The following is a 14,381-nucleotide window of genomic DNA, read 5'->3' on the forward strand; positions in this document are numbered from 1 at the left end:
TTGATGGACATTTATTTATTTATTTATATGAAGTGCTGAGACTTGAACCCAGTGCCTCACACATGCTAGGCAAGTGCTCTACCACTGAGCCACAACCCCAGCCCCTAGATGGAGTCCTAATGAACATTCTCTCTCACTCTTATGTAAGCTGAGGCCTGCCAGAGTCAGAAAAGAGGAAATGAATTACCCTACTGAATTCTTGGAAGGGTCCTAATCATCTGGAGCCAAGAAGTCCTGGGTTCAAATCTTGCCTCCGACCTTTCCTAGATGAGTGACCTTGTGATATTTTTTTTAATCTAAGTTCCTCCATCTGTAAAAAGGAAATACTAACACCAGCTTAATAGAGTTCTTTGCGGGATTAAATGAGATTTTATGAGGTAAAATAACTCACCTAGCACAGCATAAGGTACAAGGTAAACAATGTAATTCATGTTAACATTTGCTTTTCCTTAGTGTGGACAGTAGCCCTAGAAGACAGGCATTAGGTTTATATGACTGGATGGAGACACTGAGGCTCAGAGAGGTTAACAAAATTGTCCAGGCTCACACAGCTGTGGAGTCAGTATTCCGTCCTGGCTTTGTCTATCCCTAAAATCATTGCTTCCCTTTCTGTAGTTTACAGTAATTTTAATAGTAATTCACAGCTAACATGTATGTACACCAAAAATGGAAGGTATTTTTTAGTGACTATTTCCCACACAGTTGAAGTTTCCACAGTTATTGTACTTGCATATTAACACACTAGATGTTTTTGATATAATCTTCCTGTGAAACCCAGAGAGATAAGGTAACAGATTCAAGGCCACCCAGCTGGTCAGTGACAGCCAGGGCACAAATCAGGCTGTCTTGAGAGCTTGCTGCTCATGAATCTTCCACGTCATAGCACAGTAGTCCTCACATCTAGGTGGGCTAGCATGTGTGGGGTACTGTGCTAAGCACTTCATCTTCAATCTTTTAACAGTCCCTCAGGGTAGATGCTATTGACTTCTACCCATTTCACTGATGCGGATGCTGAGGCTTCAAGGGGTAAAATGACAGCCTAGTCAAGGCCGGAGAGCCAAGTCGTAGCCCTGGGATAGGAACCAATGAGCTGCCTGTTTGTTTATTGCTATTTGTACCATGGTTACATTAGAATGTCTTCATATCATCTTTGTAAGCATCACTTCAAAACATTTATCTTTAATTTTCAAAGTGATGTGTGTTCATTATAGAAAATAAAGAAGAAATAAAAGTCACCCATAATGCCAACGTTCAGCACCAACTCCTGAAGGCATTTTGGGTATCGATCTTTTCCCTGTGCATAGATTTCTTTTCTTTACCTGGAATTGTGATCATATTTATCACATTTTATAATTTTATTTATTTATTGTGAATGCCTCCTGGGCTCATTGCCCATCATCCAGGGATAATGCCTGTCACACCCTGTGCCCTTCCAGTGTCTTTCCTGGGAACGTCTGTGCAGATGTGAACATCTCTACCTTTTCACCTGAGTGGGCTCGGGCTCTGCCCTCTGTGTTGTTCTGGGGCTTGAACTTGGCTTTGTAGGCTCCATGGTAGATGAAGCTCTTTCCAAGTTGGTACACGTTGTTCTGCTGAATTTGTTTTGCTTTTCCTGAACCCTGCGTCATAGCTGTCTTAGACAGCTTTGTCACAGTCCCAGGCGCTGTCAGGATGAGGGGCTGGGCTGGGACTTCCTTTTCTCATTTCCAGCCGCTGTGGCGGAGCAGGCAAGGGGCTGGCATTCCGTCCTGGCTTTGTCTATCCAGTGACCTAGGCCAGTGCCTTCACCTTTCTGAGCCCAATCTCCTCATCTGCAAAACGTGGCTATTAAAAGCACTTACCCCGTGGGGTGGTGGCGAGGAGTACACGAGATGACGCATGTTTGGCTTTTAACACAGCGCTGGGTACAAGAAAAATGCTTAAAAGGTTACCTGTGGTTGACAGGTGCGGTTTTGTCCTGTTGTAAGTGATGCTGGGGTGGACATCCCGGTACACCTGGCTCCTCCCCACTCCAGATGATTTATCTGGACCAGATGTCCAGACTTGGGATTCCTGGGTCTGCGGCATTTTGGGGGGTGGGGCTTGTTGAGGCGTGGCAGTAGAGCCAGGTTCCTGCCTCGCTCCACTGGAAACAGCCCACGGCTGCTCCCTTCCCCAGGCCCCATCCTTGACTCTGCGGTACAGCCCATCATCCCACAGCTTCCCAAACATCCCGTTGCCATGGTGACCGGTGCCAGCTGCAGGAGAAGAATGAGGCTGGGCTGTGACAGGGACGGGCGGGTGGTGAAGGACAGGGCTAATGGGGTGTGGGCAGGGGTGGGCTCAGTGCCCAGCTGGTCTGGAGCCCCCTTTTAGGGCCCCAGCTCCTTCTCCTGGAGGCTGCCTGGCTGGAGGCAGGGACAGACAGATGGGTTCAAGGTCAGGCTCTGCCTCTTAGGACAGGGTGACCTCAGACAAGAGATGTCTCTTTCTCAATCATAGTTGCATCCTCTGTGAAATGGGGAGCAGCCCGTGGGCCCAGAGCTGCAAGAGAGGTGGCCCATGTTGTCTTCAACTGGCAGAAAATAGAGACTCTTGGAGGAGGGATAGGAGGGATCTGGAAGCCGTTATTTTGTCTATGTTGAGCCCCACAGGGGATAGGAGGGGACATGGGAAGGGCAGCTCTGTCAGTGCCCTGAGCTCTGCCTTCAGTCTGCCCACCACGACCAGGGGACACACAGCTCCTCTGGCCCCAGGCAGATTCCTAGGCACCAGGTTCACTGTCTGCACCTGCGTGGTGTCAAGAGGCTGGTGAGGGAGGAGCCAGTGGTTGCAGCGGGTGGGAAGCCTAAGAATAGCTCTTTTGGCTGGGGGTGTAGCTCAGTGATGAGCTGCTTGCTGAGCATGCGGGAGGCCCCGGGTTCCATCCCTAACAGGGGGGGGGGGGCGGGCAGGGGGAGAAGAAATAGAAATAGAATAGCTGTTTTTGTTAGAGTGCTTACTATAGGCTAGGAGCTTCCCCTGTGTCATCTCAGGTCATCCTCATGAGCGCTTACAAAGTCAGTGTTATCCCCCATGTTGCTGATCAAGAAAATGGGCATTCAGAGGTTGGCAACTCACTCAGGGTCCCTTGGAGAGTAACAGGTGAAGCTGGGCATTGAACCCAGACGGTACCACAGCAGAGTCTGAGCCCTCAGCCAGGCTGCCAAAGCCCCAGCTAGCAGGGTTTGGATGTGTAACAGCCTCCTGCTGAACAAAGAGGAGGCCTCCTCTGCAGACTCCACAGTCTAGTGAGAGACAAGCAAGTAACCAGAGTTTAACTGCAAACCGAAGCCCAGAGGACTGTTCAGCACGCAGAGCAGGTAGGAAGGGCGGGGCAGGAAGAGGGCAGAGCATGTGCAAAGATACAGGAGGCAGCATGGAGCGGGGCTGTAGGTGTGTTGGGGCCAAGCTGGGAAGAGTGAGGTGAGAGATCAGTGAAGAAAACATTGAATGGAACAGGAGACACTGAAGTGTGGTCACGTGTCAGGAGGAGGGCTCTCTCCAAGGCAGGAGCCAAGGAACCTTATCAGCATTAATGTTTATAGAGAGAGCTTGCCGTGTTCTGGGCACAGTTTAAAGATTCTTGAATAATGATTGCAATCCTTGCTTCAATGCTATGAGGTAGACACTGGTATTATCCCCATTTTACTGATGAGAAAACTGAGGCACAAAGAGGTTAACTTTCCCAAGATCACCCAGATCCTAAGTATTGACAGCAGGTATCCTATTGCACGAATATGCTCCATTTATTTGATGACTCCATATGGAAGGGTGGGTTCTTTGCAGGGTTTTTTTTTTGCTATCATACATGGTGCTGTTGTGAATGGTTTGGTGTGTTTCTTGGCATATATGAGCAAGAGTAGCTCCAGGGAACATTCTATGGAGTGGAATTTCTAGGTTATAAGATACACATGTCTTCACCGGGCACAGTGGCATACTCCTGTAATCCCAGTGGTTTAGGAGGCTGAGGCAGGAGGATCACAAGTTCAAAGCCAGCTTCAGCAACTTAGCAAGGCCCTAAGCAACTCAATGAGACCCTGTGTCTAAATAAATAGGGCTGGGGATGTGGCTCAGTGGTCGAGTGTCCCAGGGTTCCATGCCTGGTACCAAAAAAAAAAAAAAAAAAAAAAAAAGATACACACCTCTTCAACTTTACTTAAGCAGTGCCAAATATCTCTCAAAGTGATTGAAATGTTTTATATCCCACCAGCATATATAAATGTGTCAGTGATTTCACTTCTTCACCAACACTATTGATATTTTCAGATTTTTATTATTATTATCAAAGTAGAGATATGCTACAATATCTCAGTGTTGTTTTAATTTTCATTTCTCTATTACTAAGGAGATTCTTGTGCATTTTAACAATTCCTGTGAAGTCTTTTGCCAAAAATAATATTTTTTTTGTTGTTAAGCTTTTCCTTATTGGTTTGTAGGAGTTGTTTATATGTTCTGCATACACTACTCCTTTTCAGTTATATGTTATGCAAAGTTCACGGAGAGTGTGGCACATACTTTTACTTTCCTTATATGTCTGTTGGTGAGCAGAAGTTCTTGATTATTTTTATTGTGGTAAAATACACATAATGTAAATTTTACCATTTTAACAATTTTTAAGTGTTCAGTTCGGTAGCATAAAGTACATTCATATTGTTGAACAACCATCATCATCATCCTCTCCAGAACATTTCCTTCATCCCAAACTGAAACTCTGTACCTATTAAACAATAGTTCTGTTTGTAATTCCAGCAACTCGGGAGGCTGAGGCAGGAGGATTGTGAGAAAGCCTCAGCAACTTAGGCCCTAAGCAGCTTAGTGAACTCCTGTCTCTGAATAAAATATAAAAAGGGGCTGGGGATGTGGCTCAGTGGTTAAGTGCCTCTGAGTCCAATCCCTGGTATCAAAAAGAAAAACAGAAATAATAATTCCCCATTCTTGCTTCTCCCCAGCACCTGGCAACCGCTGTTTTACTTTTTGCCTTCGTGAATTTGATAACTCTGAATACCTCAGGTGGTGGAATCATGCAGTTATTCTTTTGTGACTGACTTATTTCACTTAGAATAATATACCACATTTTATTTATTCATTCATCTTTCAGTGGACATTTAGATTGTTTCCACCTTTTGGCTGTTGTGAATAGTGCTGCTACGAACATTAGTGGGCAGATATCTGTCTGCATTCCTGCTTTCAAGTATTCTTTTGTGTGTTCACTCAGAAGTCTGGGGGAATTCTTATTATTGCAAATATCCAAATTTATGAATTTATTCATTTTCCTTCTTCCCTTCCTTTCTTTCTTTTTTTTTTTTGAAGAAATGAGATTTTTGTCCTGTCGTTTTATTGCATCTCTGTGGCTTAGTTAAACACGGTCCTCTGTAAATTGGTTGAATCTAGAGGTTTGATTAGAATTGGATTCTGTTGTGAGCTTTGTGTGTGGTAGTGATTTCTTTCTATTGGAAGGCCCATAATGTCTAGTTTTTTTTATGCTTTCATAAAATGATAACTTTAAAAAAAACTGCAATTTCTAGCTGTTGCTGGCATATAGAAATTATAATTGATTTTCGCTTATTGATTTTGTATCCAGAAATCTTGCTGAACTCTTACTAATTCATATAATTTGTCTATTAGGATTTTTTTGTTGAGTTTTCCAGACAATCATGTGTCGACAGATGACAGTTTTTGTTATTTTCTTTCCTGTTCTTCACGTCTGCCCCTCCCTGTCCTCACTTGTGCTGTACGAGACCACAGTGTGACATTGAATAGAAATGGGTGGTGATAGCAGGGACCCTGGATCAGTTTTAGATTTTTTTTCTTTTGGAGGGGTACTGGGGATTGAACTTAGGGCACTCAACCACTGAGCCACATCCCCAGCTCTGTTTTATATTTTATTTAGAGGCAGGGTCTCACTGAGTTGCTTAGTGCCTTGCTTTTGCTGAGGCTGGCTTTGAACTTTCGATCCTTCTGCCTCAGCCTCCCCAGCCACTGGGATTATAGGTGTGTGCCACTGTGCCTGGGCAGACCCTCCTTTTTTAATATTTATTTTTTAGGTGTAGATGGACACAACACAATGCCTTTATTTTTATGTGGTGCTGAGAATCGAACCCGGGTCCCGCCCGTGCTAGGGGAGCGCTCTACCACTGAGCCACAATCCCAGCCCCAGACCCTCCTTTTTAACATAAACTTTCCCCCCATATTTTTAACTGGTGCCTTGTAGTTCTACAAAATGGTGGAATGCCTTGTTACATATTTGTACATGCACATGACATACAATAGAATTTGGCCATGGTCATTCCCCCCGAATTTCCCCTTTCCCTCCTGTCCTCCTTCCCCCGGTCCCTTTCCTCTACTCTGCTGATCTCCCTTTGATTTTTCTCAAGATTCCCCCCCACCTTTCTTTGCCTTGTTCCTCTCTAGCTTCCACATTTGAGAGAAAACGTATGACCCTTGAATTTCTGAGTTTGGTTTATTTCACTTAACATCGTGTTCTCAAGATCCATTTCATTTTCCTATAAATAATATAATTTCATTCTTTTTAAAATTTTTTTTGTAGTTGTAGATGGACAGAATCCTTTTATTTTATTTGTTAATTTTTTTTTTTAATGTGGTACTGAGGATCGAACCCAGTGCCTCATGCATGCTAGTGCCTCATGCATGCTAGGCAAGCGCTTTTCCGCTGAGCTACAGCCCCAGCCCTAATTTCATTCTTCTTGATGGCTGAGTAAAACTCCATTGTGTTATGTACACAACATTTTCTTTAGTCATTTATTGATGGACATGTGGGCAGATTCCACAGTTTGGCTATTGTGAATTGTGCTGCTAAACATGGGGATGTGTGTATCACTCTAGTGTGATGACCTTAATTCTTTAGGATAAATCCTAAGGCATGGGATAGCTGGGTCCTATGGTGGTTCCATGCCTCATCTTTTGAGGACCGTCCATACTGATTTCCATAGTGGTTGTACCAATTTACAATCCCACCAACAGTGTCACAGAGTCCCTTTGTCTCCACCTCCTCTCCAGCATTTACTGTTTTGTATTCGTGATGACTGCCGTTCTGACTGGTGTGAGATGAAATCTCATTGTAGTTTTGATTTGAATTTCCCTAATTGCTAAAGATGCTGAACATTTGTCTCCATGTATTCGTTGGCCATTTGTATTTCTTCTTTTGAGAAGTGCCTGTTTAGTCCATTTGTCCATTTATTAACTGGGTTATTTGTCTTTTTGGTGTTAAGTTTTTTGAGATCCTTATGTATTCTAGGTACTAATCCTCTGTCAGAAGAGTAACTAGCAAGGATTTTCTCCCATTCTGTAGGTTCTTTTATCACATTCTTTTTTTAATATTTATTTATTATGGACACAATATCTTTATTTTATATTTATGTGGTGCTGAGGATCGGGCCCAGTGCCTCATGCATGCTAGGCGAGCGCTCTATCACTGAACCACAACTCCAGCCCTTTCGTCACATTCTTAATTGTTTCCTTTGCTGTGCAGAAGCTTTTTATTTTTTTTCCCCAGGGTTAAGGACCAAACTCAGGGCCTTGCATGTCCTGGGCAAGTGCCCTGCCACTGAGCTAAATCCCCAACCCTCAGAAGCCATTTTTTTTTTTTTTTGAACCAGGAATTGAACCCAGGTGTGCTTGATCACTGGGCCACATCCCCATCCCTTTATATTTTATTTAGAGACAGGATCTTGCTAAATTGCCTAGGGCCTTACTGCATTGCTGAGGCTGGCTTTGAACTTGCAATCCTCCTCCCTCAGCCTCCCAAGCCACTGGGATTACAGTCATGCACACCATGCCTGACCCCCAGAAGCCTTTCAATTTGATGTCATCCCTTTTATTAATTCTTGCATTATTTCCTGCGCTTTAGGAGTCCTATTGAGAAGGTCATTGCCTGTACCTACAGGTGGGAGTACTGACCCTGTGTTTTCTTCTAGGAGTTGCATAGTTTCTGGTCTGATTTCCAGGTCTTTGATCTATTCCAGGTTGACTTTGTACAGGGCCATAAGGGTCTCATCTCATTCTTCTACATTTATTTCTACCGTTCTGTTTAGAATTTCTCATTCCTATACTTGCTCCCTTTTAGATGGATTATTTCCCTTGTTCCTTTTTTATCTCTAATTTAGATTTTTTCTACGTCCTGTTGATGTTCTCTCAGAAGTTCTCTCAGCCTGAATGCCTGACTTAGCAAAGCGTAAAAGTAGTTACAGTCTTCCTCCTCCTCTGAAGTAGGGAAGGATCTTGGAATGCTTTCATTCTGAGCACGCACCTTCCCAATTTGTGTGTTATTGTTATCCAGTAAATTGGCCTTATCCTATTTTTTAAATACAACAAATCACACACTGTTATTATAGTTTCATGCAATGTTTGTTTAGATTTAACAACATATTTATCATTTTCTTTGCTCAGAATTCTTCATTGCATCTCAGCTTTTCTGAGTGGGATAATTTTTCTTTCCTTCTCCCTCCATGGTTTATCATTTTGTTTATTGAGTAAAATAAAATGATCAAGAAAACCAACTGTCTTTGTTTTCTCTACAATATCTTTATCTCATCCTCATTCTCATCCGATTCTACAATTGACAGTTTTCTGGTTTGGTTTGGTTCTGGGGATTGAACTCAGGGCTCCTCTACCACTGAGCTACATCCCCAGTCCTATTATTTTATTATTTTGAGACAAGGTCTCCCTAAATTGCTGTGGCTAGATTGGAACTTGCTATCCTCCTTCCTTAGCCTCCCGAGTCACCAGGATTGCAGGGTGCTCTATCTTAGCTGGTAACACTTATTTTCTTTAAGCACATTGAAAATAATATTCTAGCCGGGCACAGTGGTGCATGCCTGTAATCTTAGTGACTAGAGAGGCTGAGACAAGAGGATCACAAGTTCAAGGCCAGTCTCAGCAACTTAGTGAGGCCCTAAGCAATTTAGTGAGACCCTGTCTCAAAAGAAAAAAACAAAAAGGGTTGGGAATGCTGCTTAGTGGTAAAGTGCCCCTGGGTTCAATCCCTAGTACCAAGAAAAAAAGAAAGAATATTCCACTAGGGTTTGCCTTTCATTATGACGATTGAGGAATTAGCTGTTAGTTAATTTCCAATCTTTTTCTACCTACAGTGTCTTTTAGTGAGTGGCATTAATAGCAGAGTGGCCTGTGGAATTGGACTGCCTGGATTTAAATCCTGGTTCTTTGGTTTGCTAGCTGTGTGACCTTGGACAAGCTAATCATTTCAAGCCTTAATTTTCTCTTCTGTCAAATGAGGGCAATAATCATACTAGTACCTCATAGGGTCATAGTGAGAATGTATAGTGCTTACCGCAGGAGTAGCATATTTGATGTGCCCTTACAATACTAGCTATAATTTTTTTTCTCTTGGTGCTTTTAAGATCACATTATCACTGGTGTTGATGTGTCTAGGTATGGATTTTATTTTTCCTGTTTGAAATTCACCAAACTCCTTTTTTTTAAATTATTTTTTGGTACTGGGGCTTGAACTCAGGGGCACTCGACTACAGAGCCACATCCCAGCTCTTTTTTATTTTTTTATTTGGAGATAGGGTTTCCCTGAGTTGCTTAGCGCCTCACTGTTGCTGAGGCTGGCTTTGAACTCTGGATCCTCCTGCCTCAGCCTCCCAGGCCGCCAGGATTATAGGCATGCGCCACCACATCCAACCTCACCAAGCTTTTTGAATCTGTGAATTGCTGTCTTTGATCAGTTCTGGAAAATTCTTAGCCACGCATCGTCAAATACCACCTCTGCACCGTTTCCCCTCTTCTCCCCTTCTGTAACTGAAGTTAGATGAATTACTCTTCTTCACTCTGTCCTTTGTAGCTCCTTAGCTGTGCTTCACAGTCTCTGTGCCATGAATATTCTGTATCACTTCTTTTTTTTTTTTTTTTTTGTACTGAGGATTGAACCCAGGGGCAGTTAACCACAGAGCCACATCTCCAGCACTTTTTTGTATATTATTTAGAGACAGGGTCTTGCTGAGTTACTTAGGCCTCACTAAGTTGCTGAGGCTGGCCTCAAACTTTCGATCCTCCTGCCTCAGCCTCCCAAGCCCCTGTGATTACAGGTGTGTGCCACTAAGCCAGGCCTGCATCACTTCTTTTTTTTTTTTTTTTTTTTTAAGAGAGAGTGAGAGAGGAGAGAGAGAGAATTTTTAATATTTATTTTTTAGTTCTCGGCAGACACAACAGCTTTGTTGGTATGTGGTGCTGAGGATCGAACCCGGGCCGCACGCATACCAGGCGAGCGCGCTACCGCTTGAGCCACATCCCCGGCCCCCTGCATCACTTCTTTAAATTTATCTTTAAGCTGGGCACAGGGACACTTGCCTGTAATCCCAGCCACTTGGGAGACTGAGGCAAGAGGATCACAAGTTTAAGGTCAGCCTGGGCAAATTATATATCCTCAAAATAAAAAATTGGGGGATAGAGATCAGTGGTAAAGCACCCCTGGGTTCAATCTTCAGTACCCAAAAGAACAAAATTTACCTTCAAATGTGCCAGTTTGTTTCGGCTGTGTCTAATATGCTATGAAACCTATACATGGAGTTTTTAATTTTAATTTTGCCTATATTCCTTATTCCCAGAAATTGCATTTGGTTCTCAACCAGATTTGCCTTTTAAATATCTCTACACCCACTCGGCCTTCTCCCTTCACTCATATGCGAGGTTCTTCTTTTATTTCTTTACACATATTATACATAGTATTTTGTATTCTGGTCCCATACGTCCGGCCTCGGGGACCTTCACACCTCCCACCCTGCTGCCTGCCGTTCTCAGCCTCAGTGCTGGCTGAAGGACCCTCGAGACCAGGGCCGGCCAAAGGCTCGGAGCTGTGAAGAGCTGGTCTTAATATCTTCCCGGCTCCTTTTCCCAGGTGTACCCTGTTTTCTATTTTTTCCTTCCTCTTTCTCAATTACTCTTTTAAAAAGCTGATTCATTCCCATGTTTTAAAAACACCACCCAAAAAGTGACCCGCCTCCCTCTGAGCACCCAGCCCCTGCCCTGCTGGCAGCCCAGGTTATGGGCCCTTTTGGTAACTTCTGGAGATAATTTATGCACATTCAAGCGCATACAAACTTAAAAATTCATTCTCTCTGAGACACAAATGATAGCACACTACGCATATTGTTTTGCACTTGCTTTTTAATAAAAAATATGTTTCTGATTATAAAAGAAATACATGCTCATTTTGAATAACATAAATATCCAAGTGTAGACACATAGAAAGTGAGAGTCCCTCTGGAATTTCCTTCCCCAGAGATACATGCTGTTATGCATCTATAAATATATATTTACATAAAGGGGCTTATGCAACCAATATTGTTCTGTAACCTGTTTTTTTTTTTTCTTGTTCTCCCAATAACACCATGATATCTTTCCATGAATCTTTCTGCATCTCCACAGAGCCCAGCAGTTAAGTGTTGGGGCTTTCGGATCAGAATTAAACTCCAACACAGCTCTCCAGCTTAGTAGCTCTGGGACTTTTCAGGGCCCCTCTGAGCCTCAGTCTCCACATCTGTGAAATGGTGGGATAAAGGTAGTACACCCCGCCTCGTGCTGTTCAGAGACCTTAATAAGACTGTGTGGGATGAGCTTCCTCCAGGGCCCGCTACTTCGTAAGCCCTGGTAAAAGGTCATTTTTATTGGGACTTCCTCATCTCTTTGGCCACACAGAATTTATGGTGTAATATGTTACCATGTATTCACTCTTCCCCCTTTAATTGGATTGTGCCTGACTTTATTTTGCTATAAATGTCAACCTGGTGAACGCCGCATACCCTTTCGGAAAGAACATCTTACAGTGAATTCCCTGCCGAGGGGTCATCACTGGGTTCTTTGGATTCTAATCTCTGCATTCTCTCTCTCTCCAAGGAGGACGTGAAAATGCCCCATGGGGTGAAGCTTGTATCTTACGTAGGTTTCTTACTTTTTTCTTATTGACCTTTTTCTTCCCTGTTTCAGTGTGGCGGGGTGGGTGGGTCCTCCCCCAGGGGTGATCCTCTTCCGGCTATGATGCTGAAGCTTAGACTTCCAGTTTCTCCCTTGCAACCTGACCATTCCACGATAATCCAGTCAAGGATTAATTTTCAGGCACAACCTGCTTTCCAGAAAATTCCTGTGGTTTGCAATAAATTTAAAAAATCAAAGCACACTTGAAGTGGGATTAAATCCTAAAGAAAGCAAGGAAAAGAGAAAGAAAATATTAGAAGTCGCCACCCTCTACCAATTCTGGAAAGGCACAAACTTCTAGGCTCAAAGTTATCACTGAGCTGCTTCCTGGCAGCCATAGCAAAAAGAGGAGCAGGATGGATTCCATAGTTCATTAGAAGACCAAAAACTGTTGCATCTTGAAATGAAGGGGATTCTCTCAGGAACAATAGCTGGGTCGTGGGCAGTTCTTACAGAAGGGGAGATGTTTGCAAGTGGCTATTTCAAGGAGAAGCAAAAAACAAGTTAGTGGCCTCTGAAAGGGACATGTCCAAAGCTTTGACAGGAGGAGGTGGTGCGAGAACAGAACATGTGGCCCCTGAGGAGGTCATCTCTGGTCAGAAGGAGGTGAGAAGGTTCCTTGCTCAGGAGGGTGGGAGCGAGCCCAGGCTCCTCTCCTGGGACAGGGGCCAGCCAGTCGGCAAACGTTTACTAAATCCTGCTAAATGCCAGGCCTTTTGCAGACATTGGGTAAACAGTGAGGACCGACATAGGCACGTCCCCTGTCCTCCTGGGGGACAGACAGATGGCCGTTGCAGGGGAGGCGGGCCCTCCTTCCTGCTGGTTCTCAAGTTCTCCTCTCCCCGCAGCTCGGTTCTGGGGCGGTGATCCAGCTCTTGGGGGCCATCAGCCACGGCCAGGCTGGGGGACAGCAGGTGCTGAAGCTGGAGGCTCTCCAGGACTTCATGGAGGCCGGCTCAGCCTTGCCGGCCCAGAGGCCCAGAAGGAGGGAAAGGGCCCAAACACGGGGTTCCGCTGGTCACCAGGTACAGAACACGTGGTGGGTGTGGCTCAGTCACCTGACTTGGAGGTGTCACTGAGGCACAGAGGGATGGTGTGACTTCTCAGGACAGTAGCCAGGGGCCCCACCTGCCTGGCTGCCTGGGCTCTGAGTGTTCTTCCTCCAGAATCCGGGAGGTCATTTGGAGGAGGGGGACTAGCGTGTTTGAGAGGGTGTCCTGTCAGGCCTTTGTCTCTGGCTGACCAGCATGTTCTGCTGCCCCCAGGTTGTCCAGTCACCTCCGTTAGGAGGGACAGCACGTGACTCTGGAAGCCTCTCTGATCTCTTCCTCCCTCCAAGCCGCTGTTCTGGGCCCCTCAAGGATCCCTTCCCCAGGGCCGACTGTTCAGGGGTGAGTGCGCCTGCCCCTGCCACCTGGCCACCGTGGAGAATGGGTGGCAGAGCATGGGGAGCCGCAGGCACTGGGGAAAGCAGTGTCCCCTCCTCACCTCTCCCTACAGGGTGGCCTGACGGAGGCTGCAGGTGGGGAACCTCTCCAGGAAAGGGCAGAGGACTCAGGTGAAGGGCCCCATCCCCTGCTGGGACTCCTGCCTCCTATCAGCCTAGAGTCCGTCCCCTAGGGCGGGCGCTGCTGGCCACCAGGGCCCAGCTGTGGACAGGGGGGCCTGGGTCCCTGAGGGTGGGATGTTGTCCATCTGGGCTCCTGGGCCCTGCCCCGCCTCATGCCCTTGGAGGCTCCCAGGAGGCTCTCTCTCCCCCACAGCTGGACTTCAGCTTCGACAGGAGATGACCCCCCAGGATCTCGTGGTTCGGGCCACTGTAGTGCGCGCCATGCAGGAGGCACTGTGGAGTCGGTAAGGCCTGGCCTCTGCTTCCCCAGTGTGCTGGCAGGCTGCCATGAACCCGCCGGCCAAGCCGTGGTCTGAGGGCTTGTGTGTGTGACTAACCCCACTGGTGGGGGGAGGTCACTGGCTCACCTGGCCAGCCAGCCTGAGGAGAGCCGAAATGTGAACCTGGGCATCTCTGCCTTCAAGGTCATGCTCTGCCCTTCAGCTACTGCAGCCCTCAGTGTCTGCTCTGGGCCTTGTTGGCATCACCCACAGCAAATACTTTCAGACACAATGAGAGGCTGTGCTGGAGCATCTGAGATTGGTGCCCAGAGCTCTCATTTACTGAAGGTGAGGCCAAAGCCCAGAGAGGGCAGGACTTTGTAGAGGCCACACAGCAAGTCAATGGAAGATTCAGGGTCACTACTATCCTCTCCCCTTGGCTGATGCTTCACCCCCACCAGCCAGGTCCCTCCCTTCCCCACCTCCCCAGCTCCATTGGCCAGGGACGGCCCAGGCTGAGGAATCTGGATTTGACTCTGGCTTTGCCATTGATCAGCCCTGATCTCCTCTGAGCCTCA

The 14,381-nt window shown here is 45.8% G+C and overlaps 1 protein-coding gene across 1 annotated transcript in view; it reads left to right on the top strand.

Annotated features, from left to right (window-relative positions):
- Positions 1-14,381, top strand: part of SPOCD1 (SPOC domain containing 1) — a 64,907-nt gene that overhangs the window by 42,739 nt on the left and 7,787 nt on the right. Inside the window, exons 4-8 of the mRNA XM_081306917.1 lie at positions 11,896-11,937; positions 12,822-12,998; positions 13,239-13,364; positions 13,474-13,531; positions 13,737-13,827. Coding sequence (XP_081163043.1) covers positions 11,896-11,937; positions 12,822-12,998; positions 13,239-13,364; positions 13,474-13,531; positions 13,737-13,827 — 494 coding nt within the window. The remainder of the gene's footprint in view (positions 1-11,895; positions 11,938-12,821; positions 12,999-13,238; positions 13,365-13,473; positions 13,532-13,736; positions 13,828-14,381) is intronic.

Source organism: Spermophilus citellus, assembly GCF_964194105.1.
Source record: "Spermophilus citellus genome assembly, chromosome: 9".
NCBI lineage: Eukaryota > Metazoa > Chordata > Mammalia > Rodentia > Sciuridae > Spermophilus > Spermophilus citellus.